Raw genomic sequence first — 27,518 nt, 5'->3', positions numbered from 1 at the left:
TGTCCTTCAAAAATTCTAATTCAGTTCCTACTGGTCTTGACTTGTATTGCTTATTGAGCTAAGGCAGCATGGAGCTTGTTAGTGTGGGCTAGGGATGTTGCAGGTTCTATTGGTACTCTGTGCTGACTTGGCTTACTTCAGCTGGGGCTGAGTTAGTCACACATTGAACTTGTGACCCCTGTTTGTGCAGCAGCAGATCTCATCTTTCCTTCTGATTGGCATATATTAGATTAGGGTCAGTTGTAGTGGCATCAACAGCTAACTTGCAAAACTCACTGCTTAGGTTGTTTTAATGAAGTACCCAAGCCCTTTGTGCTTAAGGATGTTCAGAGATGTAGTGATTATGGCGCTAAATGGCAACTCCTTTGCTTGCATCTTTGGAAACAGCTCTACTTCTATCTTTGATATCTCTTTTTTCCCCCCCTTCAGGCTCTTTTGAAGACCTTGACCTGGAGTTACACTCTGACTTTGGGTTTTCACTCTCAGGGCCTCACGACTGGCCGCTTTTGGATATGCCAAGGTCACGGCCTGGAAGACTAGTGCATCTTCAGGGTGCCAGATTTTCCTGGCTCTGGAGATGGGCTGATTCAAGGCTGGTGCTGCCGACTGATGTATCATGGGAGAACAAGGAAGGTCAGAAGCAGCAACCTTGCTACTGGCTGTGTGCCCAGAGGCACAGAGCTTGAAAAAAGTAATGCAATAGAATTTTACACCATAAATCAGTGAGTTGTTTTGTTATGTCTCCCGTCTCGCTGTGAAACGGGGACACCTCTTTTTCGCTTATTAGGGAGAGAGAGCCTGTGGTCTGTTGAATACTGGGTGAAATGCAAAGTCTTTGGGGTGCCAAGGGTTTTTTGTTGTTGGGGGACGTTGCCTTGCTGCTGCTTGTGCATGGGAGGGGGGAGCTGGGGGGACATTGGGGTTCTAACTTTTAACTGTTATTCATTCTTTGGGGCACTCCTCTGTTTTCATGGCTGTTTGTGAAGAAAAAGAATTTCAGGATGTATATTGTATACATTTTACTGACATTAAATGTACCTATTGAAATCTCTTTAAATTGAGGCAGTAGAACAGCTTTCTCTGAATTGCAATTATTTTCAGTGCCACCCAACACTTGAGGAAGTCAACCAAATATAATGAGTGGACAGTTCTCAAAGACTTGAGCTAGAAGTATACTTTTACATAGTGAATAGTTCACTATACTTGATAATATTTTCATACTAAAATAATCAAAGAGAAAAGGCCATTAGACTAATAAAGCCTAACCTTTTCTTTTCTTTATATCACCCCTTCAAGTCCCAAATTCTAGTATTTCAACTTTTGCTGTGAATTTTATTCCCTTGATAGCTTAAATTAAATACTTTAACTCTATCATTGAAGTCCAGCTCTTTAAGATCCTTATTCACCCAACAAAACCTAGCCCTCTAGTACCTTAACTTTATCATTTAAGTGTCCTATGTCTCCAGTTTCCTATCTCTTTAATAGAAGGTCTTCACCTCTGTATTCCAATTCTCCCACTGAAACATGACACAAGAGTACCTCACTAAAACCATTCTGCTGTTTCCAGATGCTCTGCAGCTCATCCTGGCTATTTATTTCTCATACTATATCACAATTATTTCAAATAGATGATAAATTCATAACCTTGGACTTTGTTTCTTTGATTTTATTTGAAGTAACATTCTGGGCTCAACAATACCACTTGGTATTTTATTCCTTTTATTGTATTCTGTGAATGGCAGGGCCTTGGGAAGTGTTGTTGAGCAAACAAACTTTGGGGTACCAATACATAGTCACCTGAAAGTTGGAGCACAGGTAGAAAGGGTAGTGAGGAAAGTGTATGGCATACTTATAGTTCATGGCCCAGCCAGTGACAACAAGTTTTGGGATGTCCTGTTACAGCTGAGCAAAATTATTGTTAGGCCTCAATCGTTATATTGTGTGCCATTCTGGATGTCACACTAATAGGAAAGATGTGATTAAACTAGGAACCTGAATAAGAGGGCTTGAGTTATCAGGAGAGGTTGGATAGGCTGGCCTTTTGTCCCCTGGTGTGAAAGAGGCTGAGAGAAGACATGGCACAGCTATATGAAATTTGAGAGTGATAGATAGGGTAGATGGCTCATATCTGTTTCCTGTGGTAGAGGGGTCTAAAATTAGGGACCATAGGTTTAAGGAGAGATGGAGGAATTTTGAAAGGGACCTGAGGGGTAAACTTTTCATATAAAGAATAGTTAATATCTGGAATGAGCTGAGGAGGTAGTGGTGACATTTAAGAGACCTTTTAAAGATCAGCTTTATTTGTCACATGTATGTGAAACAGGATGTGCTGGGGATAGCCTGCAAGTATCACCACACTTCTGGCAGCAACATAGCATGCCCACAACTTGCTAACCCTAAGCCACAACACACACAAAATGCTGGTAGAACACAGCAGGCTAGGCAGCATCTATAGGGAAAAGCGATGTCGGCGTTTCGGGCTGAGACCTTTCGTCAGGACTAACCGAAAGGAAAGATAGTAAGAGATTTGAAAGTAGAGGGGGAAGGGGGAAATGCGAAATGATAGGAGAAGACCGGAGGGGGTGGGATGAAGCTGAGAGCCGGAAGGGTGATTGGCAAAAGGGATACAGAGCTGGAGAAGGGAAAGGATCGTGGGATGGGAGGCCTAGGGAGAAAGAAAGGAGGTGGGGGGGGGGGGAAGCACCAGAGGGATTTGGAGAACAGGCAAACAACTAAATATATCAGGGATGGGGTAAGAAGGGGAGGAGGGGCATTAACAGAAGTTAGAGAAGTCAATGTTCATGCCATCAGGTTGGAGGCTACCCAGCCGGTATATAAGGTGTTGTTCCTCCAACCTGAGTGTGGCTTCATCTTAACAGTAGAGGAGGCCATGGATAGACATATCAGAATGGGAATGGGACATGGAATTAAAATGTGTGGCCACTGGGAGATCCCGCTTTCCCTGGCGGACCGAGCATAGGTGTTCCACGAAATGGTCTTCCAGTCTGCGTCAGGTCTCACCAATATATAAAAGGCCACACCGGGAGCACCGGATGCAGTATACCACACCAGCCGACTCACAGGTGAAGTGTTGCCTCACCTGGAAGGACTGTCTGGGGGCCCTGAATGGTGGTGAGGGAGGAAGTGTAAGGGCAGGTGTAGCACTTGTTCTGTTTACAAGGATAAGTGCCAGGAGGGAGATCGATGGGAAGGGATGGGGGGGGGGGGAATGAGTGGACAAGGGAGTCACATAGGGAGCGATCCCTGCAAAAAGCAGAAAGCCCTAAGCCATACGTTCTTGGAATGTGGGAGGAAACTGGAGCACCCGAAGGAAACCTTACACAGTTGCAAAGAGAACGTACAAACTCCGAACAGACAACAGCGGGAAATGAACACTAATCAATGGTAGAGTGTTGAGCTAACCACTATGCTACCGCACCACCAAATTACATTTGGACAGGTACTTGAAATAACAAATAATCACATGGAAATTAACCTTATGTTAACTGATTTAACTGTAGATTGGTGGATGGTGAGGTTTAAGTGGATGTATCTCTCGATCTTAAGAGTGCTTGGAAGAAGACTCAAGATTTGTCAGTACTCTCCTGAAAAGCCAAATGATCTATTGGTTTTTACTCACTTAACCAGCTGGAAGTTTGGGAGGTCCAAGCATAGTCTAGTCTTCTCTCGAATTAAGTGTCACCTTGCTCATGCAGACCTCGCAGATCCAGCAGGTCAGTGTAAACTTCCTCACTTTCTCTAGGTCTAAGACCAGGAATTTTACCCACTTCTCCTGTCCTGGATAGTCCAGTAGGAAGACTGATTAATTGGAAAAAGTGTCCACCAGAGAACAGTTTGTATGTTTTGATTTAACTGAAGAATCGTGTTCTAAGGTTTCTTTAATATTTCAATTTTTGAAGTGTTTTTATCAGTAGTTCACTAAGTTTTTCAATGCTTGGATGGTGAAGACAACTACAAACATTCAACGTTAGTGACAGCTTTGACAGCCAGTAAGCCAGAGAGTGACGAATTCAAAGAAACTTTCGGCTTTAGTGGATGAAACCTGTCAAGTTCAGATGACTTGCCATCATTGGAAGAACCATCTCATTGTTCTGAATTACAAATACGTTTGTGCTCAAATTATATATGGTAAAACACCCCTTACCTTAACATTCTCAAGGGCACTTGCATCATTCTGTCCTGGTGAATCACTGATACTACAGAGAAAAGTTCAGCGTTATGCATTGTTCAAAGTCTGTAACCCCATCAACACCCCTCTCCTTAAAGAGTATACCTTTCATTTCTTGGTGCTGTACATGATGAATGTTTCCATATGATTAATAGGAGTACAGAGAGTGCAATGAAGATGGTGAAAAACCCAGCTGATATATATATGATAACATTCTTTGTTATCCCTTCCTTGGAACTGGGAATGTTCAAGACTCGTGGGCGCATACTTTCTGTAGGAATTAGAAATGTCAAAAGGTTAGTGAGTCATAGCAATTTACCACATAGGAGATGCTATTGGGACAAGATATTTAGATATAAAAAGAGCAAAGATTCTCCAGAACATAAATTCATGAGGGTTGTAGATAAGGTGGATGGGGCGGCACGGTAGCCTAGTAGTTAGCACAACACTTTACAGTACCAGTGACTGGGTTCAAATCCTGCTGCTGCCTACAAGGAGTTTGTATGTTCTCCCTGTGACTGCATGGGTTTTCTCCCACAGTCCAAAGATGTACCGGCTGGCCATTGTAAATTGTCCTGTGATTAGGCTAGGATTAAATTGGGTGGCATGGCTTGAAGAGTTGAAAGGGCCTTTTCTGTGCTGTATCAAGAAAAATAAATAAATCAAAGACAAATCCTTTCTGCCTGCACATGGTCCATATCCATCCAACTCTGTATATTCGCATTAGGGTTATCTAACCCTATCTAAGAGTACCTTAAATACCTCTGTTGCACGTGCTTCCTTCAACAGCCCTGGCCCTGCATTTGAGGCACCCAGCTCTCTGTATAAAATAAAAACTGGCCCTGCACATTCCCTATGATCTGTTACCCCCTCGAACTTTAAATGCATGCCCTTCAGACATTTAAACCAGGGGAAAAGATTCTGGTTGTCTACTCTATCTACTCTCATCATTTTATAACCTTCTTACAGGCATCCCCTCAGCCTCCACCACTCCACAGAAAACACTTTAGGTTTGTCCAACTCCTCATGATAAGACATGCTCTCTAATCCAGGCAGCATCCTGGTAAATCTCCTCTGCACCCTCTTCAAAGCCTCAACATCCTTCCTTTAATGGGGCAGCCAGAATTGAATGCAAATCTAACAGGAGCTTAATGAAGCTGCATCATAGCATCCTGACACCTGAATTCAATGCCTTGACTAACAAAAGTAAGCATCCCAGATGCCTTCTTTACCACACTAATGACTTTTAGGGAGCTTTCAGGAAATTATGCATTAGAGTTGGCCCAAATCTTTTCCTGTTCACTCTTTTGCATAGAATACCAACAGGATAATCTTTTATGGTCAACACACAAAATGCTGGAGGAACACAGCAGGTCAGGCAGCATCTATGAAGAAACAGTCAATGTTTTGGACTAAGACCTTCATTCGGACTGGAAAGGAAAGGGGAAGATGCCACAAAACGAGGGGGGGGACAGGAAGGCAGACAACCTGGAAGGTGACCGGTGAAGCTGGATGGGTGGGGGAGGAGGATGAAGTAAGAAGTTGGGAGGTGATAGGTGGAAAAAGTATGGGGCTGGAGAGGAAGCAATCTGATAGGAGAGGAGAATGGAGGATGGGAGAAATATAAGGAGGAGGGGCATCAGGGCAAGGTCATAGGCAGGTGAGCAGAGTTAAGTTGCCAGAGAGGAGAATTGAAGATGACAGAAGGGAGAGAGAAAAATTACCAGAATTTGGAGAAATCGATGTTCATGTCATCAGGTTGGAGGCTACCTAGACGGAATATGAGGTGTCTGCTTTGTGGATGGAGCAGAGGTGCTTGACAAAGCCTCATCAATAATTTTTTTTTAAAAAACAGCAACTCTTTATTCATCTCCATAAATGCTGCTTAACTTGGTGAGTTCCTTCAGAATTTTGTATCTGTTGCTCTAGATTTGAAGCATCTGCAGAATCTCTTTTGTTTAATCTTTTCTAATCCAAGCCCTTTCTGTAGAATTTCAACCATCTATATCGTTCTCAATCATTTGACTAATTCTCCTCATTCAGCCAGTTCCCCTTCATCAAATCTGATTTTGTTCACTCCTTTTGCTTAGATTCCAAATCACACACACTCTTACTCTTCACACCCATGCAATAGAATCCCAGCAGGCCAGAACCTTCCCATTCACAAATGCTGTACAGACTCACAATGACACACTTACCCTTGCCACTATAGTTTTCCAACTGACCAATTTCATCTCATTCTTTTCCATTATTTAGAAGCCCAAAAGATCAATCTGTTCCTATTCATTTCCATTAAGAAAAAAACTATTCAAGCAATTCCTTCCCATTTACTCCCATTGTACAGAATACCAATGGCACAAATTACTTTCCCATTGATGCATGTTGTAGAGTCTCCCAAAAAAAAAACAACTGCACCATATTCATTCCTACTGCTATTTCCTAATAGATTAATTCCTTAAGGCCATAAGACATAGGAGCAGAATTTAGCCATTTAGCCCATTGAACTTGCTCCGACAATCCATCATAGCTGATTTATCATCTCACTCACCCTCGTGCTCCTGCCTTCTCCCTGTCTAATCAAGAATCTATCAATCACTGTTTTAAATATACTCAAAGACTTTGCCTCCAAAGCCATCCGTAGCAATGAATTCCACAGATTTACCATCCACTTGATCCCTGTTCTAAAGGGACATCCTTCTATTCTGATGCTGAACCCTCTGGTTTTCGAGTCTAGACACCTCTTTTATAGGTAACATTCTCTCCATGTTCCTTCCTATTCACATATTGAACAGAATGCCAAAAGACGAAACTTCACCAATTATTTATGTACCAATCACCGCTTTGTACTTATGTCCCACCACACAGAACTCAAAAGCGTTCAAGTCTTTTACATTCATCCCCAACTATGCAGAATTGCAGTGGTGTCATTTATTACCTTCACACCAAACTATTAAACGTGTCTTGCTTCTATAGACACTGTTGGAAAATCTGGGGATCCTCAAATCACAGATGAATTCACCGTTGTCACTACAGTTCACATCACTTATGAGAATGGAGGCGTTTTTTTTCATGATGTCACCCACCCACTTCAACCTTTGGGTGAACTTACTGTCCTGTGCCACCGTACTGACATTTTGATAGAAAAAGAATATCTATATTGGAATAAAAAGGGAAAACAATTAAAAAGAAACACAGTTATATAAAAACCTCCCCTGCATTTTACTGATGAACATTCTACTCTTGGAAGACAGTGTTGAATTCTCCCCTTTCTCCCATTTTAACATTTCCCAGAGATGAAAAGGAAATCTTTTTATATGATATCCTGTAGATAGTACACTAGCAAGTCCCTTATGTATTCCCCCTTTTAATATCCCTTAAGATGTTGGTGAACTGCCTGCTGTCTGTATCAAAGGTACAGAATTTAAATCCAGCAATTATGAAGGATGTTAATATACACTCAATGGCCACTTTATTAGTACACCTGAACACCTGTTCATTAATGCAAATATCTAATCAGCCAATCACATGGCAGGAACTCAATGCATAAAAGCATGCAGAAATGGACAAAAGGTTCAGTTGTTGTTTCGACCAAACATCAGAATGGGGAAGAAATGTGATCTAAGTGGCTTTGACCATGGAATGATTGTTGGTGCCAGACAGGATAGTTTGAGTATCTCAGAAACTGCTGATCCCCTGGGATTATCATGCACAACAGTCTCTAGAGATTACAGAGAATGGTGTGAGAAACAAAAACTATCTGTGGTGGTGGTGGGGGTAGGGTACAGAATCTTAATGTCCCACACAACAGGTTCAGGAAAAATAATTACTCTACACCCATCAGGCCCCCTAAACCAGTGTGAATAACTTCATTCACCACTACTCTGAGCTGATTCTTCCACTTTCAAGGACAATTCATTACAATTCTTTACAATTCATATTCTCAGGCCTCCAAACAGCAGCCCGGATGTGGATTACAAATTACAGCAGGAGGTAGAAAAAGGCATGTCAGAAGGGCAATGTCATGATAATCACTGGGGATTTTAACATGAATCTGCATTAGGAAAACCAGGTCAGTACTGGACCTCAAGAGAGAGAATTTGTAGAATGTGTAAGGATGGTTTTTTAGAACAGCTTGTTGTTGAGCTCACTAGGGGATCAGCTCTGCTGGATTGGGTGCAATACAATGATCTGGAAGTGATAAGAGAGCTTAAGGTTAAGGAAACCTTAGGGAACAGTGATCACAATATGATTGAGTTCACTTTGAAATTTTTGAAGGAGAAACTAAATTCCAATGTGTCAGTATTTCAGTGGAATAAAGGAAATTACAATGGCATGAGAGAGGAACTGGCCAAGGTTGACTGGAAACGGACATTTGCAGGAAGGACAGCAGAGCAGCAATGGCTGGAGTTTCTGCAAAAAATGAGGAAAGTGCAAGACAGATATATTCCAAATAAGAAGAAATTTTCGAATGGAAGAAGGACACTACTGTGGCTGACAAGTGAAGTCAGAGCCAAAGTAAAAACAAAAGAGAGGGTATACAAGGAAGCCAAACCCAGTGGGAAGCTTATAAAAACTTGCTGAAGGAAACTAAGAAGGTCATTAGGAAAGAAAAGATGAATTATGAAAGAAAACTGGTGACTAATAACAAAGAAGATACAAAAGCTTTTTTAAATATATAAAGGGTAAAAGAGAGTTGAGGGTGGATATAGGACAAATAGAAAATGACACTGGAGATATTGTAATGAGAGATGCTGAGGTGGCAGAGGAACTGAATGCATATTTTAGGAACATAGAAACATAGAAAACCTACAGCACAATACAGGCCCACAAATCTCTGCCGAACTTGTCCTTACCTTAGAACTACCTAGGCTTACTCATAGCCCTATATTTTTCTAAGCTCCATGTATCCATCTAGGAGTCTCTTATAAGACCCTATTGTTGCATCAGTCTTCACAGTGGAAGACACCTGCAGTATACCAGACATTCAAGAGTGTCAGGGAAGTGAAGTTTGTGCAGTGAAAATTACAACTGAGAATGGTCTGAGGTTGGATAAATTTGGACCTGATGGAATGCACCCTCAGGTTCAGAAGGAAGTAGCTGGAGAGATTGCTGAGGCACTAACATTGATCTTTCAAGAATCAATAGATTTTGGCATCGTACTGGATGACTGGAAAATTGCAAATGTTACTCTGCTACTTAAGAAGGGTGGGAGGCAGCAGAAATGAAACTATAGACCTGTTAGCCTGATGTCAGTGGTTGGGAAGTTGTTGGAATCGATTGTTAGGGATGAGATTACAGAGTACTGGGGGCACATGACAAGGTAGGCAAAAGCCAGCATGGTTTCCTGAAAGGAAAATCCTGCCTGACTAACCTACTGCATTTTTTTGAGGAAATTACAGGCAGGGTGGATAAGGGAGATGCAGTAGATGTGGTGTACTTGGATTTTCAGAAGGCCTTTGACAGTGTGCCGCACATGAGGCTGCTTAGCAAGATAAGATCCCATGGAATTACAGGGGAGTTACTAGCATGGGTGGAGCACTGGCTGATCGGCAGAAAACAGAGAGTGGGAATAAAGGGATCCTGTTCTGGCTGGCTGCCGGTTAGCCGTTGAATTCCACAGTCGGTGTTGGGATTGCTGCTTTTTACAATGTATGTCAATGATTTGGACTATGCACTTTGGTGGAAGAAATAAACGGGCAGACTATCATTTAGATGGGGAGAGAATTCAAAATGCAGGGATGCAAAGGGACTTGGGAGCCCTTGTGCAGGATATCCTAAAGGTTAACCTCCAGGTGGTGAAGAAGGCAAATGCAATGTTAGCATTCATTTCTAGGGGTATAAAACATAAGAGCAGGGATGTGATGTTGAGGCTCTATAGGGCACTCGTGAGATCACACTTGGAGTATTGTGTGTAGTTTCAGGCTCTCTATTTTAGAAAGGATATACTGACACTGGAGAGGGTTCAGAGGAGATTCAAGAGAGTGATTCCAGGATTGAAAGGGTTACTATATGAGGAATGTCTGGCAACTCTTGGGCTGTATTCCCTGGAGTTCAGGAGAATGAGGGGGATCTCATAGAAACATTCCAAATGTTAAAAGGCCTGAACAGATTAGATATGGAAAAGTTATTTCCCATGGTAGGGGAGTCTAGGACAAGAGGGTATGACTTCAAGATTGAAGGACGTCCATTTAGAACAGAGATGTGGAGAAATTACTTTAGTCAAAGGGTGGTAATTTTGTGGAATTTGTTGCCACAAGTGGCTCTGGAGGCAAAGTTATTGGATGCATTTAAGGCAGAGGTAGATAGGTTCTTGATTAGCCAGGGCATCAAAGGGTATGGGGAGAAGGCAGGGGAGTGAGAATGACTGGAAGAATTGGATCAGCCCATGATTAAATGGCAGAGCAGATTTGGTGGGCCGAATGGCCTACTTCTGTTCCTATATCTTATGGTCTTATGATCTTTAGGTGGAAGGCCCTGACGGAGTACCTGATAAGGCTCTGAAAACTTGTGCCAACCAACTGGTGGGAGTATTCAAGGACATTTTCAACCTCTCACTGCTACAGGTAGAAGCTCTCACTTGCTTCAAAAAGGCAACAATTATACCAGTGCCTAAGAAGAATAATGTGAGCTGCCTTAATGACTATCGCCCGGTAGTACTCATATCTACAATGATGAAATGCTTTGAGAGGTTGGCCATGACTAGACTGAATTCCTGCCTCAGCAAGGACCTGGAACCATTGCAATTTGCCTATCGCCACAACAGGACGACGGCAGATGCAATCTCAATGGCTCTTCACACGGCTTTAGACCACCTGGACAACACAAACACCTATGTCAGGATTCTGTTCATGGTATTTAATACCATCATTCCCACAATCCTGATTGAGAAGTTGCAGAACCTGGGCCTCTGTAACTCCCTCTGCAATTGGATCCTCGACTTCCTAACCAGAAGACCACAATCTGTGTGGATTGGTGATAATATCTCCTCCTTGCTGATGATCAACACTGGCGCACCTCAGGGGTGTGTGCTTAGCCGACTGCTCTGCTCTCTCTGTACCCATGACTGTGTGACTAGGCAGAGCTCAAATACCATCTATAAATTTGCTGTTGATACAATCATTGTTGGTAGAATCTCAGATGGTGATGAGAAGGCGTGCAGGAATGAGATATGCCAACTAGTGGAGTAGTGTCACATAAACAACCTGGCACTCAATGTCAGTAAGATGAAAGAGCTGATTGTGGTCTTCAGGTAGGGTAAGATGAAGGAACACATACCAGTCCTCATAGAGGGATCAGAAGTGGAGAGAGTGAGCAGTTTCAAGTTCCTGGGTGTCAAGATCTCTGAGGAACTAACCTGGCCCCAACAGATCAATGTAGCTATAAAGAAGGCAAGAGAGGATCTGTACTTCATTAGGAATTTGCAGAGATTTGGTATGTCAACAAAAACACTCAAAACCTTCTATAGATGTATCGTGGAGAGCATTCTGACAGGCTGCATCACTGCCTGGTATGGGGGAGGGGGCTATTGCACAGGACCGAAAGAAACAGCAGAGAGTCGTAAATTTAGTCAGCGCCATCTTGGGTACTTGCCTACAAAATACCCAGGACATCTTCAAGGAGTGGTGTCTCAGAAAGGCACCCAGGGCATGCTCTTTTCTCATTGTTACCATCAGGTAGGAGGTACAGAAGCCAGAAGGCACACACTCAGCGATTCAGGATCAGCTGTTTCCCCTCTGCCATCTGATTCCAAAATGGACATTGAATCTGTGAACACTACCTCACTTTTTTAATATATATTATTTCTGTTTTTGCACGATTTTTAATCTCCTATCTATATATACTGTAATTGATGTTTTTTAAATTTTTTCTTCTGGATTATGTATTGCATTGAACTGCTGCTGCTAAGTTAACAAATTCCACATCACATGCTGATGATAATAAACCTGATTCTGATATTTTGAGCTGAGGCTTAGTTGGTAACAGCCTGAATCAGAGTGTTTTGAGAACTAGTCCTATTCTCAAGATATGAACCTAGAAACTTGTTTTGTATAGTCAGAGGTGCTTGTTCCTGATGAGATGTTAAAACCGAGATGTTATTGCTCTCTTTGGTGAAAGTTTTAAGGATTCTTTTGCAGTAACTGAAGAAGAACTAATGGATTATCTTTGGTGTCCTGGTCAATAGTAATTCCTTATTCTATATTGCTAAAAAATGTATTTGGTAATGACAAAATTACTGCCTTTATGAGGATGCTGAGTGCAGTGCAAATTGGCTGCTACATTCCCTATATTACAACCACATTTGTATATCAGAAGCATTTTGTAGACTGTAAAGAATTTCAGGATGGCTTTAAAGAGGTGTGAAAGATCATGTATAAATAGCTTTTTAAATTAAAGTTTCAGCACGACACTTGAGGGGGAATATATCAACTGAAGATTGGCAAGGAGCACCAGGCTATACACTCACCTGATTCTCTTCATGTGCATCAGTAGGGATGTACAACCATTCTAGTTTGATGTTATGCATTTGAATGTGTTCTTGGTAGTCAAGCGTGCAGTCTAACAGTAGATCCACTCCCTGATGCACAACCCGATAGTCTGGGGTATAGATACCAACAGGTAAGATTGGCCGGATATCTATAAGGTAGAACAAAACCATCTGAGTTTGAACAGGGATAAACATCTCAATTTTGAAGCTGTGTTAGGTTAATTTTCGCTAGTGCGAATGTTGCACCATCCTACTTATAGGACAATCAAATCTTCCGATCAGATTTCAACTGTTACATCACTCCTGGATATCTCATATTCTAAATAAAAAACAAAATTTGGTTAACTTCCAGCTTTTTTCCATTTCCAGGCATCTGCTTTATTGTATTAATGTACAAACTCATGAAATATCATTCTGTAATTTACTCCTAAACATTTTTCATTCATATATAAATCCCTTAACTCCTCTATTGGGTTCTGATTGGTAATGTAATCAGGAGTATTTGTTATTAACAGCCTGTTTATTTCCCAGACACCTGTTATCATGTATATAAATGCTTCAAGCACCTTGATTCTGGTTGATAGCTCACCATCATTCTACATGTAAACCAGACAAATATCAAAATTAGATTCCAAGCTGCTTCTCGCTCAAAGATATCTATACATAATCCAGCAAAAGATTGGTCAGATTCCAGCCTTCGGTATTTAATGGAAAGACTTGCAATGCAACAGCATTGAATTAAGTAGTTTTTTGAAGTGTTCCCACATTTCTGCTTGGTTTTGACAGCTCACCCTATGTGGCCAAGCACTTTAATTTCAAGGATTTTCATTTTGCTGATATGCCTATTAAATAGCATTTGGTCAGACATCTGTGAAAGACCATGTCCATTATATCTATTCTTTCCATTAGTAGGCAGAAAGTTCAGTTGAGTCAGTTGATACAATATGTCTTTAACTAATCAGTTCTGGCTTTGATTAATGTATTCCTTAATTGAGAATTTAGTTAACTTGTCTAGTAACATTACTACTGGTAGAATCAGAAAAATATCTCTGCAGGAATGGAAGAGAAAGATAGGATGGCAATGTTTCCAAGGCATTTAGACAGACACAGAAACAAATATGAAATAGGGAGATATGGGTCATGTATAGTTTAATTTGGTATTATGATGGGTGCTGACATTGTGGACCAGTGAGCCTGCTTCTGTACTGTGTTCTATTGCAGATAAACGGACAGCTAAAATCCCCCTGCATAGTGATGCACCATCAATAACTCACTCTGAGACGTAAAGGCGAGATATCGGCTTTTATTGACTGGAAGAAGGAACAAGCAGTGAGTGACCACCATACTACATCCTGGAGACTGAGAGGCCGGGCTCAGGGCTTGATGGGCCTTTATACAGGGGTCTGTGGGAGGAGCCACAGGAGCAGTCAGCAGGGGGCGCGTCCAGACAGGTATATGTAGATCACCACACATAGCAGATAAGTTTAGCTTCAAGTAGAGCTTCCCTTGAAGAAATATTACTTCCCATTGATTTTAATGAGTTATTGACAGCAAGTTAGTGTGGGATAAACACCTTTCCACTATTTCAAACAAGGCTGAACAAAGGCTTGGAGATCTGTGGAAAGTAGCATCCAAACTAGACTAAGAGTGCAGAGCCACGGTTTACAAAGCCCAGGTACAAGGTATCATGGAGTATGCCTGCTTATCATGGATGAATGCCTCACAGAGTGCCCTCAGCCAGCTTGATTCCATTCAAAGAAAGGCTCTCGGGATTACAGGTGTAGATGAAGCCACAGCTCGTGAGAAGCTCGCCATCAGTAGCTTACACCACAGACGACAGATTGCTGCAGCTACTGTGCTATCCAAAATGCACACCAGCCACAGCCCTGCAGAGCTTTGTGCCATGCTGCCTTCACCTAATGAGAGACAGTGCACCACACGATCAAGTATATCTATGCCTGCTCATGCTGTTTCTATGCCTGATGTGAGAACGTACACACTGGATAGAAGCTTCCTTCACTGTGCTATCAAAATCAAAATGTTTCCAACCACAGCCTTTCAGATGCTGTGGTCGGAAACCCCTGCGATGATGGGGTCCAAGCCTTCAAGAGTTGAGTGCACAAACACCAATCGTCTCTGGGAGGGAAGTCACATGCTTCTTCATAAGCCATCATGAAGGGGACCAGGATGACAATGCTTGGTTGTTGGCAGGTAGGGTTAATACCCGACTTTCTCTTTCAATATTTTTATTAGTTTCTGCATAGAGGAATACTGAGTACAAGAAGATATATATTATAAGTCAAAAGAAAAAAAATACCAAATACATTGTATTACAAATGCAGTTACAATCACAAAAGCCTGTATTCATAAAAATTAAATTAAATTGTAATATTGAAATATAATAATTTTGTTATACAGAAAAAAAATCTACACCCACTACCAAAGTCAGAGCCGTTAGGAAAAGCAAGAGAAAAGGGAAAAAAACCCTTATCATATAATAAAATATATTATTAGCAACCATATGTACTTTTACAACAAATCAAAGACTTTGAAAATAACTCAAAAATGGACCCCACAATGTATAAAGATCTTGGCTAGATTCAAAAACTGAACATCGGATCTTCTCTAAAATTTAAGTATGACATAACATCCCGTAACTATTGAGCATGAGTAGGCAGTACAGCATCCTTCCATTTAAGCAAGAGCACCCTCCCAGTGAAAAGAGAATTAAAAGCCAAAGTATGCAAATCAGGTGTCTCCAAAATAAAGTCTTTTCCTCTAACAATACCAAATAATGCAGTCAAAGGGTTAGCCTTAAAATTTACCTTGAAAAGTACCAAGAAAGTTTAGAATACTTCCTTCCAGTATCTTTAAATTGTAAAAGGAATGACAGACACATAACAATGTTAACCAATTTAAAAATTTCATTCCAAGTTTCCTCAGAAATTGAAGTCTGTAAATCTTGTTCCCAAAGATGTTTAATTTTGTCTATAGGAACATTTTTCATTCCTAGCAACATACCATAAATATTGGATATTGAACCATTATAAAAAGGTTTCAAATTAAAAATTACCTCTAATAAGTCCTTATCGGAACTTATAGGAAATGTATATAGTTGAGAATGCAGAAAGTCTCTAATTTGTAAGTAATGAAAATAATGAGTTTTGGGTAAACTATATTTAGATGACATTTGCTCAAATGAAAGAAGACTTCCTCTAACAAACAAATCCTGGAATCATTTAATACCCAATTTATCCCATTCTTTAAAAACTGAATCAGTCATCAAAAGTTTTAAACAAAGTTAAGACAAATGGGACGAGACAAAGAAAATTTCAATAGACCAAAGAATTTCCTAAATTGTATCCAGATCCTCCAAGTATGTTTAACTACCAAATTTTCAGTTAGTTTACTAAAAGATAAAGGGAGTGAGGATCTGACAAGAGAAATAATAGAAAATTTATTAACAGAGTTAGCTTCTAAAGAAACCCAGACCAGACAGTCCTCACGGTTAATATAATACATCCAAAACGTAAGATTTCGTATATTGACTGCCCAATAATAAAACCTAAAATTTGGTAAAGCTAAACCTCCATTCTTCTTAGATTTTTGAAGATGAACTTTATTTAGTCGAGAAAGTTTGTTTTTCCATATATAAGAAGATATAATAGAATCGAGAGAATCCAAAAAAGATTTAGAATAAAAACTGGTAATACCTGAAAAAGGTATATAAATTTAGGTAAAATGTTCATTTTAATAGAGTTGATTCGGCCAATCAAGGATAACGAAAAAGGCGACCAGTTTGATAGTGTCCTTTTTATAAAATTCAGTAAGGTAAGAAAATTTTCATTAAATAGGTGTTTATACTTCTTGGTAATTGTTACACCCAAATAGGTAAATTGATTTTTTATGATTTTAAAAGGAAGGTTAATATTAATTGATAACAAATTATTCAGAGGAAAAAGTTCAGTCTTAAGTAAATTCAGTTTGTATCCTGAAAACTGGCTAAAACAAGAAAGTAGAGAAAGCACAGGAGGTAGTGAAGTCTTGACATTAGAAATAAAAAGCAATAGGTCATCAGCATAAAGCAAAACTTTATGAACAGTCCCTCTTCTTAGAATACCAAGATTCTATACCAAGAATACATTAGATTCTCAAAAAGCAATGGCTAAGGGTTCTAAAGCCAAATCAAAGAGCAAAGGGCTCAGGGGACAACCTTGTCTAGTTCTATGTTGAAGTTTAAAAGGTTTGGAATACCGAAAATTAGTAAGGACCCTGGCAGTAATTTAATCTATTGAGTAAATCGGGCCCAAAATTAAAATTTTCTTAAGTTTTAAATAAATAATTCCATTCAACCCAATCAAAAGCCTTCTCAGCATCCAAAGAAATTACACATTCTGATATCTCTTTAGAAGGGGAATAAATAATGTTTAATAAATGACAAATATTAAAGTGGGAATATCTATTTTTAATAAATCCCGTCTGATCATGGTTTCACTCAAGTGGAGAAGCCTGGGATTTTTTAAAGAAAATGAATTGACTGTTTAGTATCTTGCTATATTTATATTGAAAATATTTTACCATCTATCAATACTGACTTTCAAGAGCACTTGTGAGTTATGTTCTGGCTGGACTTAGTCAGTCAACTGCTGGAGAACAGTGCGGAAAGATCAGGTGCTGTTCTCTCTCAGTAGAGGTTAGTTTTTAGTTCCAAGTGCTCCTGTCACATTTTGTCACCCTGTAACCTTATCCTTCAATCTCTCTGAATTATGGAGGACAGCATGTGTATAAATGTCTCTCTCCAGCAGATTTCTTCATGATCATCATGACTCCTGTATTTCTACTATTTTTTAATGTTTCTTAATTGTACATAATGATTTTTTTATGTTCTATCACTGAGCAGCAGTGAACCATCTGATTGGCCTATCAGAGTTCTCTTTGGGAACTAGTTGACTTGATCAGCATTTCTGATCTGGCTATTGTTCACGATTGCGCTTAATAATAAAAAACATTGGGCAGCATATCAAATGAACATTGCCTCCAATCACACCAGTTCCCAGAAGACAAATTAGGTTAAAATTGCTTCCAGAAAGTTTCCTGTGGTCAAGGAGTCCAAAATAGGAGACCATTACAAACATTCAAGGAAAGCAATTTAGGATTCATTCACAGAATTAATGACTGAGGCAGCAACAATATTAGAAATATATCTGAAGTCAATTTTAACACCTTCTAGGTTTCTTGGTTAGTGTCCATGGTGGACAATGATGTCTCTGCCATGGCAGTCTCCCACAATTCTACAGCAAATGATTAACCTAAAGCATGTCTTAAAGGTGTTCAAAGTCCTGATGAAGTTCAATAGAGTTAACACAGGTTTAACATAATGAGCAGAAGAACTTGTTGTGGATTAAGGTAACTACTTCTCTTTAGGCTTCCAGATCGGATGGAACTTTATTGACCTGAAGCACTAGCTCTGTTTCTCCCTCTGTAGATGTTGCTTGCCTCATTAAGTCTTCCTAACATTTTCTCATCAGTACTCAAGAAATTCAAAGTTAAATTACTTTACAGTGAGCAATTTACTGCTAGTAAAATGTAAGTACATGCAGAGGAAATTGCAAGTGGTTTGTGGTTGAGAGTGAGGAAGAGATTTAGCGAAGTAAATTCTCACTTATGGTAAATTATTGTTACTGCTTTGCAGTGGTGTGGAACTACATATGGTCAAAGTGTCCCTTTATGTCACAACCAAGGATCATTTTTAAAAAATAATTTTTTGTGTCAGTTAGTATGTGGACTGTATTTTTTTTTTTGGTGTCACCTTGTGCGTATGCTTTGTCCTTGGATTGTTTAGCTTTTATGTCTAATTGTTTGTCTTTGGACTTGCTCTGGGTTTTCACCTTGTTTTGCAGGTGTCTTATCTGGGATCATGAGGATTGTGCTCTCTTTGTATTTATCACTTTTCATCAATTTGGGATCATTTAATCAGCACGTTGTTTTCAATGTCTGGAATTCCTACATGTTCCAGGGTGTATTTCAAGGGGGCATACCACCCTCTCTCTGTTGGGCTTACCTTGTCAGGTGAAACTCAGACTGAGTTCTTCTGTGTATCATCGGTGATTTCTGTCTATCAAGATTCTGTATTGTTTGCCTGAGTTCTTATTAATTTCTGTAATAAGTTGATAGTTTTGTTTGAATTGCCAAAGTTTCCTTGATTCCTGCACCTGAGTTTGCAAGTGATCCTGACACTTTAGTAGTAGATCACCATATCTTTACAATTGAGATTGGCTTGATCACTATCTGAGTGCATGAAGGGCCATTCCACAAGGGAAGTTAAACTTGAAACCCAACCAGCAACTTTAACATTTTCCATCTCAAAGCTTATCATTTTGTTTCAAAAGAGATGAGAGTTACCTATTTAGGAAGGATTGAGTACACAGACTGTATACAGTACAAAGGTCGAGTTTATATTCCCTGAAGATTCGGAAACTAGGAGGGGATCTGATTGAAATATTTAAAGTTTTCATATGTTTTGTAAGTATGTAAAGCAGTTATTCTTGGCTGGAATGTTTGGAAACTCAATCTTAGATTAAGGTGTTGTCCATAGACACAAAATACCTTTGCTTAGAAGACCATAATCTTAACCCAGAAGAGTATTGATAATAGACCAATATGTTTGAAGACTGAGATCAATATGTTCATTCGAATCAAAAGAATCAGACAGAAGAGCAGAGTTGATCAATGGACCTGTGGTGCAGGATGAAGAATGGCACACCCCTGCTTCTGTTTCTTTTACAGATTGAAGGTCAGGTTAAGATGATGCTACCAAAGATGTGTATCAGCTTACTGGTAAATCATAAGGCAAGAGAACCAAATATAAACATTACTTATAACATCTTTCATGAAGCAAATTGTGGTGAACTATCGCCACAGACAGTGGGGAGGCAGGCAGAGGTGAGGCTGGTTCGTCGCAGATAGAGTTGGTATCGCTGCCGGAGATGGAGTAAGCGATTTGAAGAGGAGTCGATGTGGTAGATTTTCAATGCCGTCCACCTAACTCGGGTGTGAGGTTGGATCGCTCCAAGCGCAGAGCTGATTTGGTGAGATCGAGAATGGCTTCGGGGGCGGGGTGGACCAGGTGTATTGGGACATTGGGATCCAGGTCCTAGAATGTGGCACTACTCAGTGACACTGATAGATTGGAAGCCCAAGTGTTGGGTACGAAGGCAAGGGTTGGGCTAAATTTCCTCACTCTCCCGTGAATGTTCATTCCTTTCTCTGTGACGCTGGGACTATGAACTGAGCAGGCTGCTGTGAGTTTCTGCTCCATTGGTGTGAAAATTGGGAACCGAAGCTTGGCTTGGTCCTACTCTGGTTGTTCTGGAAGTAGATCTGGGACTCAGTCTGATTCTGGATGCTGTTGGCTTGCTTCTACTGTTTGCATAGTTCCCCCCCCCCCTTCCTGCAGAGTGGTTCCTGGTCTTTTTTTTAATTGGGTCATTCTTGCTCTGTGGCTGCCTGTAAGCAGACAAATCTCAAGGTGTATAATTTAGACATTCTTTGATAATAGATGTGCTTTGAATCTTGAATTAATCTGATGTGCCCAAAGAGAATCAGACCACATTAGGGGAAACCCTGACTTTATATCCAATGCAATATTACCTGCCAAAATTGGGGTTAAATCAACACTAATCACAGCAGTTTCTCAGCAGGTAATTCAAAATTAGTTCCAGGAAGTTTATGGTGGCTGAAGAGTCCAGGATAAGGAAGCATTTGCTGACAGTCAATGCAAGGGATTTCTGATCATCGGCAAGTAAGAGTTGCAATGCTCCCAGAATTAATGATGGAAACATAGATCATGTTATACTTCAAAATCAATTGGGTGTATAGCATGCTCGCACAGAAGTTATCATTACAAGCTCATGACCACTATTTACCAGGTGTAGTATCTTGGCCAACATTGCTTGTACTTTACCGATTAAGGCAGGCAGTGATGGAGCTTCGACCTTTCACCTGAGATACTAAAGTGAGGATCTAATTGGCATCTTAATGGGACGTTAATCAGGCTACAGCCTGATATAGATCAGCTGGAAAGTTAGGCAAACAATGATAGATGGAATTCAATCCTGACAAGACATCAGCACAACATTGTGGGCCAAAGGTCCTGTATTATACGGTAATGTTCTATGTTCTTAAATCTGAGGACAAATAGGGATACAATACAGATATAGCATATATAGATATAGGATATTTGTACATCTATATACATATGTGTGTAATATCTGTGATATATCCAATATATATCACATATGATGGCCATATCATATACTGTATGTTATATAATATAGGATATACAGTAGATACAGGATATATACAACAGATATAGGATTTGCTATAGATATAGGATAAGGATAGGATATACATGGTATAAGGTAGAGCCCCAGAGAAAATGGATGAATAAAGGGGTCTTGGAGTACAAGTCCATAAATCACTGAGAGAGCAGAGGTGGAGAGGAAGTTGAGCAAGGCATATGGGATTCTTGCTGTTATTGGCTAGGGCATAGAATCTAAGAGCTGGGATGTGATGTTTTCAACTTTATAAAGCACTGGTTAGGCTGTATTTGGAGTACTATATTGAGTTCTGGTCACCACACTGTAGGAAGGATGACATTGCACTGGGCAAGTTGTAGAGGAGACTCACCAGGATATTGCCTGGATTGGAGTATTTCAGTTATAAGGAGAGATTGGATTGACTGGGCCTGTTTTTTCTGGAGATGAGGATGCTGAGAGGATGTTAGAGGTGTATAAATTATAAATGGGACAGATAGGATAAATAGTAACAATCTTTTTCCCCTGGTGGGGTATCTAAGACAAGAGGGCACAGGTTTAAGGTGAGAGGCGAGAGGTTAAAAAGGAATCTAGGAGGTGAATTCTTTCACACAGAGGGTGCTTGGGGTTGGGAATGCACTTCAGAGGAGACAGATACTCACAACATTTAAGAAGCCTTTAAAAAAGTCCTTGAATTGCTAAAACATAGAAGACTATGAATCTAATGCCGGTAAAGGGGATTAGTACAGATGGATGTAATAGTCAGTATGGATGTGGTGGGTCAATGGGGTTGTTCCTGTGCTGTAAAACTCCACAACTCTATCACTGGAAAAGCAAATTACTTTCTCATTTCTGTATGGGAGCTTGCTATGAGTACATTGATTACAATAGTTTAGAAATCCTTATTATGTCTGTTGAGGATGTGGAATATACTGCATAAATGCAAGTTCTTTCTTTTACTTCTGTCTCAGCACAGCATCATTTTTGGAAGCTTAGACTTCTTTGGTCTCCATGGCTTCTTGCTATACTGCCATCGTCTTTCTCCACTTTCTATTCTTCTGTGCCAGTCATTGGCCTTAAACATTAACCCTGTTTCCTCCTTTACAGGCACTTCCTGACTTGCTGAGTGTTTCTAGAGTTTCCCGTTTTTATTTCAGATTTCCAGCATCTGAAGACTTTTTTTATTTTGCGGATTTGCGTCATCTGTGGTTGCTTTGCTTTTTATCCTATTTCTCCATCTGCCTCTGGGCAGGCTGGATTGGATGCCAACCTGTGGCTGAGGATCATGTGATGGAGTTATCAGGTATATGGTCAAGCATCTATCCTACTCCATTCTACATAGAACAACACAGAACAGCACAACACAGTACAGTCCCTTCGACCCACAATGGTGTGCCGATCTTTTAACCTACTCTAAAATCAATTTAACTCTTCCTTCCCACATAACCCTCCATTTTTCTTTCATTCATGTGCCTATCTAAGAGTCTGTTAAATGTTGCTAATGTATCTTCCTCTACCATTACCCCTGACAGTGCGTTCCATGCACCCACCACTCGTTATTCCACAAACCACCACCTTTTAACATCCTCCATATTTTCCTCCAATCAACTTAAAATGATATCCTCTCATATTAGCCATTTCCACCCTGGCTGTCCACTCTATCAATGCACCTTTTACACGTCTATGAAGTCACCCCTCATTTGGCTTCACTCCAAAGAGAAAAGCCTTAGCTCAATCAAGCTTTCCTCATAAGACATGTTCTAATCCATGAAGCACCCCAGTAATTCACCTCTACACCCTCTCTAAAGTTTCCACATCCAATGAGTCGACTGGAATTGAACACAATATTCCAAATGTGGTCTAAACGGGGATTTATGGAGCTGCAATATTACTTTGCAGCTCTTGAACTCAATCTCAAGGCTAACACAACATACACCTCCTTCACCACTTTATCAACTTGCAATCACAACGTATACCACAATGGTCTAAAGCTTTTCCTTAGTACAGTAGGTCCTCTTTTTTTTTGCCACCTTACAGAGTGTCAATTTGTTTCAATGCTCTTGGTCTCCTAGTCCAACCAGGCTGAGGTCTGCAATCTATTGTCCTTGAAAAAGACCCCTGCCTGGTTTCTGTGCCAGGAATCCAGTATGAGTCCATGCTGTCTGTTGGCAACTTTGCAGGAAGGAATCACCCATGGATCAGTCTAGGAGGCTGTGAGTGAGGGTTGGTGTTGGATGAGATGGTGCAGCACTGAGATGTGGGGCTCAGAATGTGCAGCAGTCACCCCCGTCCTGCCCAACATCAGTCCTCACAGGCAACGTCCCCACACCGAACCAGAGCTTGTTTATTGCCGGGCATGCACCAGCTGAGAGCAAGGATTGTGCCAGTCTCTTGGCACACTGAGACTGTCAGTTGATTTGATTGGCATGCAATGCATCCTAGGTACTAAGCAAGGTGCCAGCATATAACGCAGTGTTCCACTTTCTCTATTCCCAACAGACAGAGCACTTACCGTAGACTGTGAGTAACATTAGGAGTAAGTTCAGTCCCATTCCACTGTTCATCATCTGCAGAGAAGAAGCACAGGAGACTGCAGTTAGTGACAATTATAAAGCTTAAAATCTTGCAAAGTGCTTCACAGAAGTGAAAGCAACAATTTACTCTCATGGAGATATTACAGAGATGCAAACAAAAGCTTGGTTGAAGGTTGGTAGGTTTAAGAAACATGCAAAAGGAGGAGGCACAGTAGAGAGTGAAAGATTTAGGGGAGTATTGTAGGAATAGGGGCTAAAAAAGCTGAAACCTGCTAAGGTTTGCAGAAAGGGAATCAAAGATTTAAGGTCAAGTCCAAGTTGAGTTTATTGTCAAATGCACAAGTACATGCATGAACAAGTGCAATAAAAAATTTTACTTGCAGCAGATACAGTACATAGCATTAGAGACACAACATTTGCAGGAAAAATACTAATTTAAACATAAACATAAAAAATATAAACACTAATTATACAAAATTATGAAGATATGCATGAAACTATGAAACCAGGAGTACAAAGATCATAGTATTGACGGGCTAGAGAAGATTACAGAGGCAGAGAGGGCAAATCTCCAACAGGATTGAAGTTTTAAGCATGAAATGACCCTGGGTTTTGATTCAATCACTTCTTAGACCTATTTTATCCTAATTGCATTAAAATCCATTTCACCACTGAGGAAGTCCAAGAGCAACATCAGACACAAAGTGGTTATTTTAGCCTTTTTAGAAGAGAGCAGTTTAAGTGTTTTCATGTTTCAGAAGTTCTGCATTCTGAATTTGATGATCTTTATTCTGGTACTATACCCTTGAATCCTAGATGCCATGCATATGGATACATCAAGTTTATCCAGGCTTTTCAGTATTTGTTAGGTTTCAATGAGATCCTCCCTCATCCTTCTGAATTCCAGGGGTCATCCTTGTGCACTTCCTCTGGACCATTTCCAGGGCCAGCAGATCCTTCTACGTCTATGAGGCCCAAAGGTGCTTACAAAATCTTCACAACACCCCACCCCCAAAATTCTATCCTTTCCTATTTCTGGAAGCTCACCCAACAATACCATCTGCAGTTTTCCTGGGTAACAGTAAAAAATGTTGGCGGAACTCAGCAAGTCAGGCAACATCTTTGGAGAGGAATAAACAGCTGATACTTCGGGCTGAGACCCTTCATCAGGACCTGAGTTCCTCCAGTATTTTGTATGTGTTGCTTTGGTTTTCCAGCATCTACAGAATCTCTTGTTTTTATGATTTGCTGCAGTTTTCTTGCTCAGTATTTATTGGTATAACCACTCCCTTTTCCCGCTGTCTGTGTCAGTGCTTTCAAGTTCCAAGGTCCTAACCCCTGAAATGACCAACAGTTCTTTTTGGCTCTCTCCCCCTTCTTAGGATCTTGACCAATGTCTTAGCCATCTGTCCTAACTTATAGCCAATGGCTAAATCTTGTTTGACAACAGCCACCTCAGATTCCTTGGGAACATTTCCATTATTGGTGTACCATAGGAATCATAATTTGGAGAATTTCTACACAAAATTCAAACACAGTGAGCTTTAAGTCTGCAATATTTCTTACATGTTAAAAAAACATACACTGCTGTGCAAAAATCTTAGACACATAGGTATAGCTAGGGAGCCCAAGACTTTTGCACAGTACTGTGGTAATTTTATGGCATGCACTGTATTGCTGCCACAAAAAAAAACAAATTTCATAACATATGTGAATGATGATAAACCTGATTCTGATATGGGTTTCTATTGTGGACTGAGAATGGGAGGGAGGGGAATCACAATTGGGAAAAGAGGAAGGGAGAGGGAAGGGAGCGGAAAGCACCAGAGAGACATTCTGTACTGATCAATAAACCAATTGGCTGGAATCAAATGACCTTGCCTGGTGTCTCAAGGCCGGTTGTGTCTGCACCTGCACCACCCCTAGACCCCGGCACTCCTTCTCTTCCATCTGCCTCACACTTCTCCTGTGGTGCTCCACCATCGCCATTCCCAACATCCTTTGCTCCCATCAAATTTACATACTTGCTCTCTGTTCCGCATTGACAAATACAGTACTGGGCAAAAGTCTTAGGTACCCTCGTTTTATATATATGTGCCAAAGATGTTTGCACAATAATATACGGTATATTTATACAGTATAGTATACTAGAAAAACAGTAGTCACTGCTCCTCTCCTTGTTTTCTTGTCCAATTTTTAAAAATATGCTTCTACAGCTCTCTTCTTTCATGGTCTTCAAAATACAATGACGAACACTTGTTTCATTAAACACTAGTGCAAAGTTCATTTTTATTGCCTCGACCACATTTTCCACAGCGAGATGCATTGAAAGATTGTTTACTGACTTGAGGTGTTCAATTGTATTCTTCAAAGGTCAGTGCAAGGACCAATATTTTTCTTCAATTTATATTAATAACTAAAAGTGGGGTACACAAGGTGGTAGAGGCTCAATCACACAATTTGTTTACCCTCAAGTTCAATCATGAAGCTAAAATAGAACTTGGCTAATAAGGGTGCAAGTCTATGACTCCCTTAAAGAGGCAACGCAAGTAGATAGGGTGGTAAAGAAGGCACACAACATATTTGCCTTCATTTCTTTTAAAAACTTCATCAATATTTTTGCCATATATTCTAATTTGTAGGCAATTGTTAAATCCTGCTTGGTAACAACCATCTGAGATTCTCTGGGTTACTGACTTAAAGCTGTTACATTATTGGTGGTACCAGAGAAAATCTGTCATACTCACTGGAATTTAGAAGATTGAGGGGGGGATCTTATTGAAACGTATAAAATTCTAAAGGGATTGGACAGGCTAGATGCAGGAAGATTGTTTCCGATGTTGGGGAAGTCCAGAATGAGGGGTCACAGTTTAAGGATAAAGGGGAAGCCTTTTAGGACCGAGATGAGGAAAAACTTCTTCACACAGAGAGTGGTGAATCTGTGGAATTCTCTGCCACATGAAACAGTTGAGGCTGGTTCATTGGCTATATTTAAGAAGAAGTTAGATATGGCCCTTGTGGCTAAAGGGATCGGGGGTGTGGAGAGAAAGCAGGTACAGGGTACTGAGTTGGATGATCAGCCATGATCATACTGAATGGCGGGCAGGTTCGAAGGGCCGAATGGCCTACTCCTGCACCTATTTTCTATGTTTCTATTTTTCTATAATTTGGAGCATTCTTACATGAAATTCAAACATACTGAACTGCAACACTGACATTTTAAATTAAGATCTTATAACTAAATTAAAAACTGTTGTAATTAATAAAGAGGTTTCTGGCCAAAACATGACTTTCACTAATTATTTTTGTTTGTTTCAGAGCAAGGAACAACTTACAAGATGTTGATCTCTCCACCAACAATTTTGTTGTAAAGCTGCCTCAATGGAATCCCATTCAATACTTCATCTGTTCAACTGAAGCCTGGATTTTCTCCTCGTCAGTGACCGGCTCTGTTTTCTTCAAGGCAGCCAGTTGTATCTGTGCTTCCGTTACAGGGTTTTGTGTTCAGGAAACCACACTGCTGTAACGAAGGAGGCTTCAACTGCCCTTTTCTTATTTTTTTTAGAAAGGCAGCCTCTTTTCTGAAAAAAATGGAAGTGTTCAGAAAAGAACTTTAATTTATATAAACAATAATTCAACAAATTAATAGTGTTAACAAGTAATAAACATATGTGTAATGCTGTTTATTTCCTTATCAGAATGCTTCATAGTGTGTGATAGGTAATGGGCCGATTTTGTAGAGCATTCTCAGGGAGCTAACTTCAGGATGGCCCAAGGTAGTTTACATCCAATTTAAACAGCAAAATAGTGTTAGAAATTTATTAAATCATCAGTGTTGGACAGGACACCAGGAATACTCCCATTGTTCTTCTTTGAAATAGTGTCACGGAGTACTTGTATCTCTCTGAGGGGGCAGGTGGGCCCCCAGTTTAATGTCTCATGCAAAAGATAACGGTCATAGTTCAGCATTGCAGGAGTGCCAGCTTAGATGTTGA

General features: G+C 40.3%; 1 protein-coding gene across 1 annotated transcript in view; it reads right to left on the bottom strand.

The window, feature by feature from the left end:
- The window catches only part of LOC132385039 (myelin protein P0-like), a 34,403-nt gene extending 7,434 nt beyond the window's left edge, over window positions 1-26,969 (bottom strand). The window contains exons 1-6 of the mRNA XM_059956744.1: window positions 26,859-26,969; window positions 23,502-23,556; window positions 12,654-12,823; window positions 7,125-7,341; window positions 4,295-4,460; window positions 4,166-4,217 (exon numbers count right to left, since the gene is read on the bottom strand). Of these exons, the coding sequence (XP_059812727.1) occupies window positions 4,166-4,217; window positions 4,295-4,460; window positions 7,125-7,341; window positions 12,654-12,823; window positions 23,502-23,556 (660 nt within the window). The 5' untranslated portion in view covers window positions 26,859-26,969. The remainder of the gene's footprint in view (window positions 1-4,165; window positions 4,218-4,294; window positions 4,461-7,124; window positions 7,342-12,653; window positions 12,824-23,501; window positions 23,557-26,858) is intronic.
- Window positions 26,970-27,518: the final 549 nt, after the last annotated feature.

Source organism: Hypanus sabinus, chromosome X2 (assembly GCF_030144855.1).
Source record: "Hypanus sabinus isolate sHypSab1 chromosome X2, sHypSab1.hap1, whole genome shotgun sequence".
NCBI lineage: Eukaryota > Metazoa > Chordata > Chondrichthyes > Myliobatiformes > Dasyatidae > Hypanus > Hypanus sabinus.
Note: the sequence above shows the minus strand (reverse complement) of the source record. Positions and strands in the feature narration are given on the sequence as shown.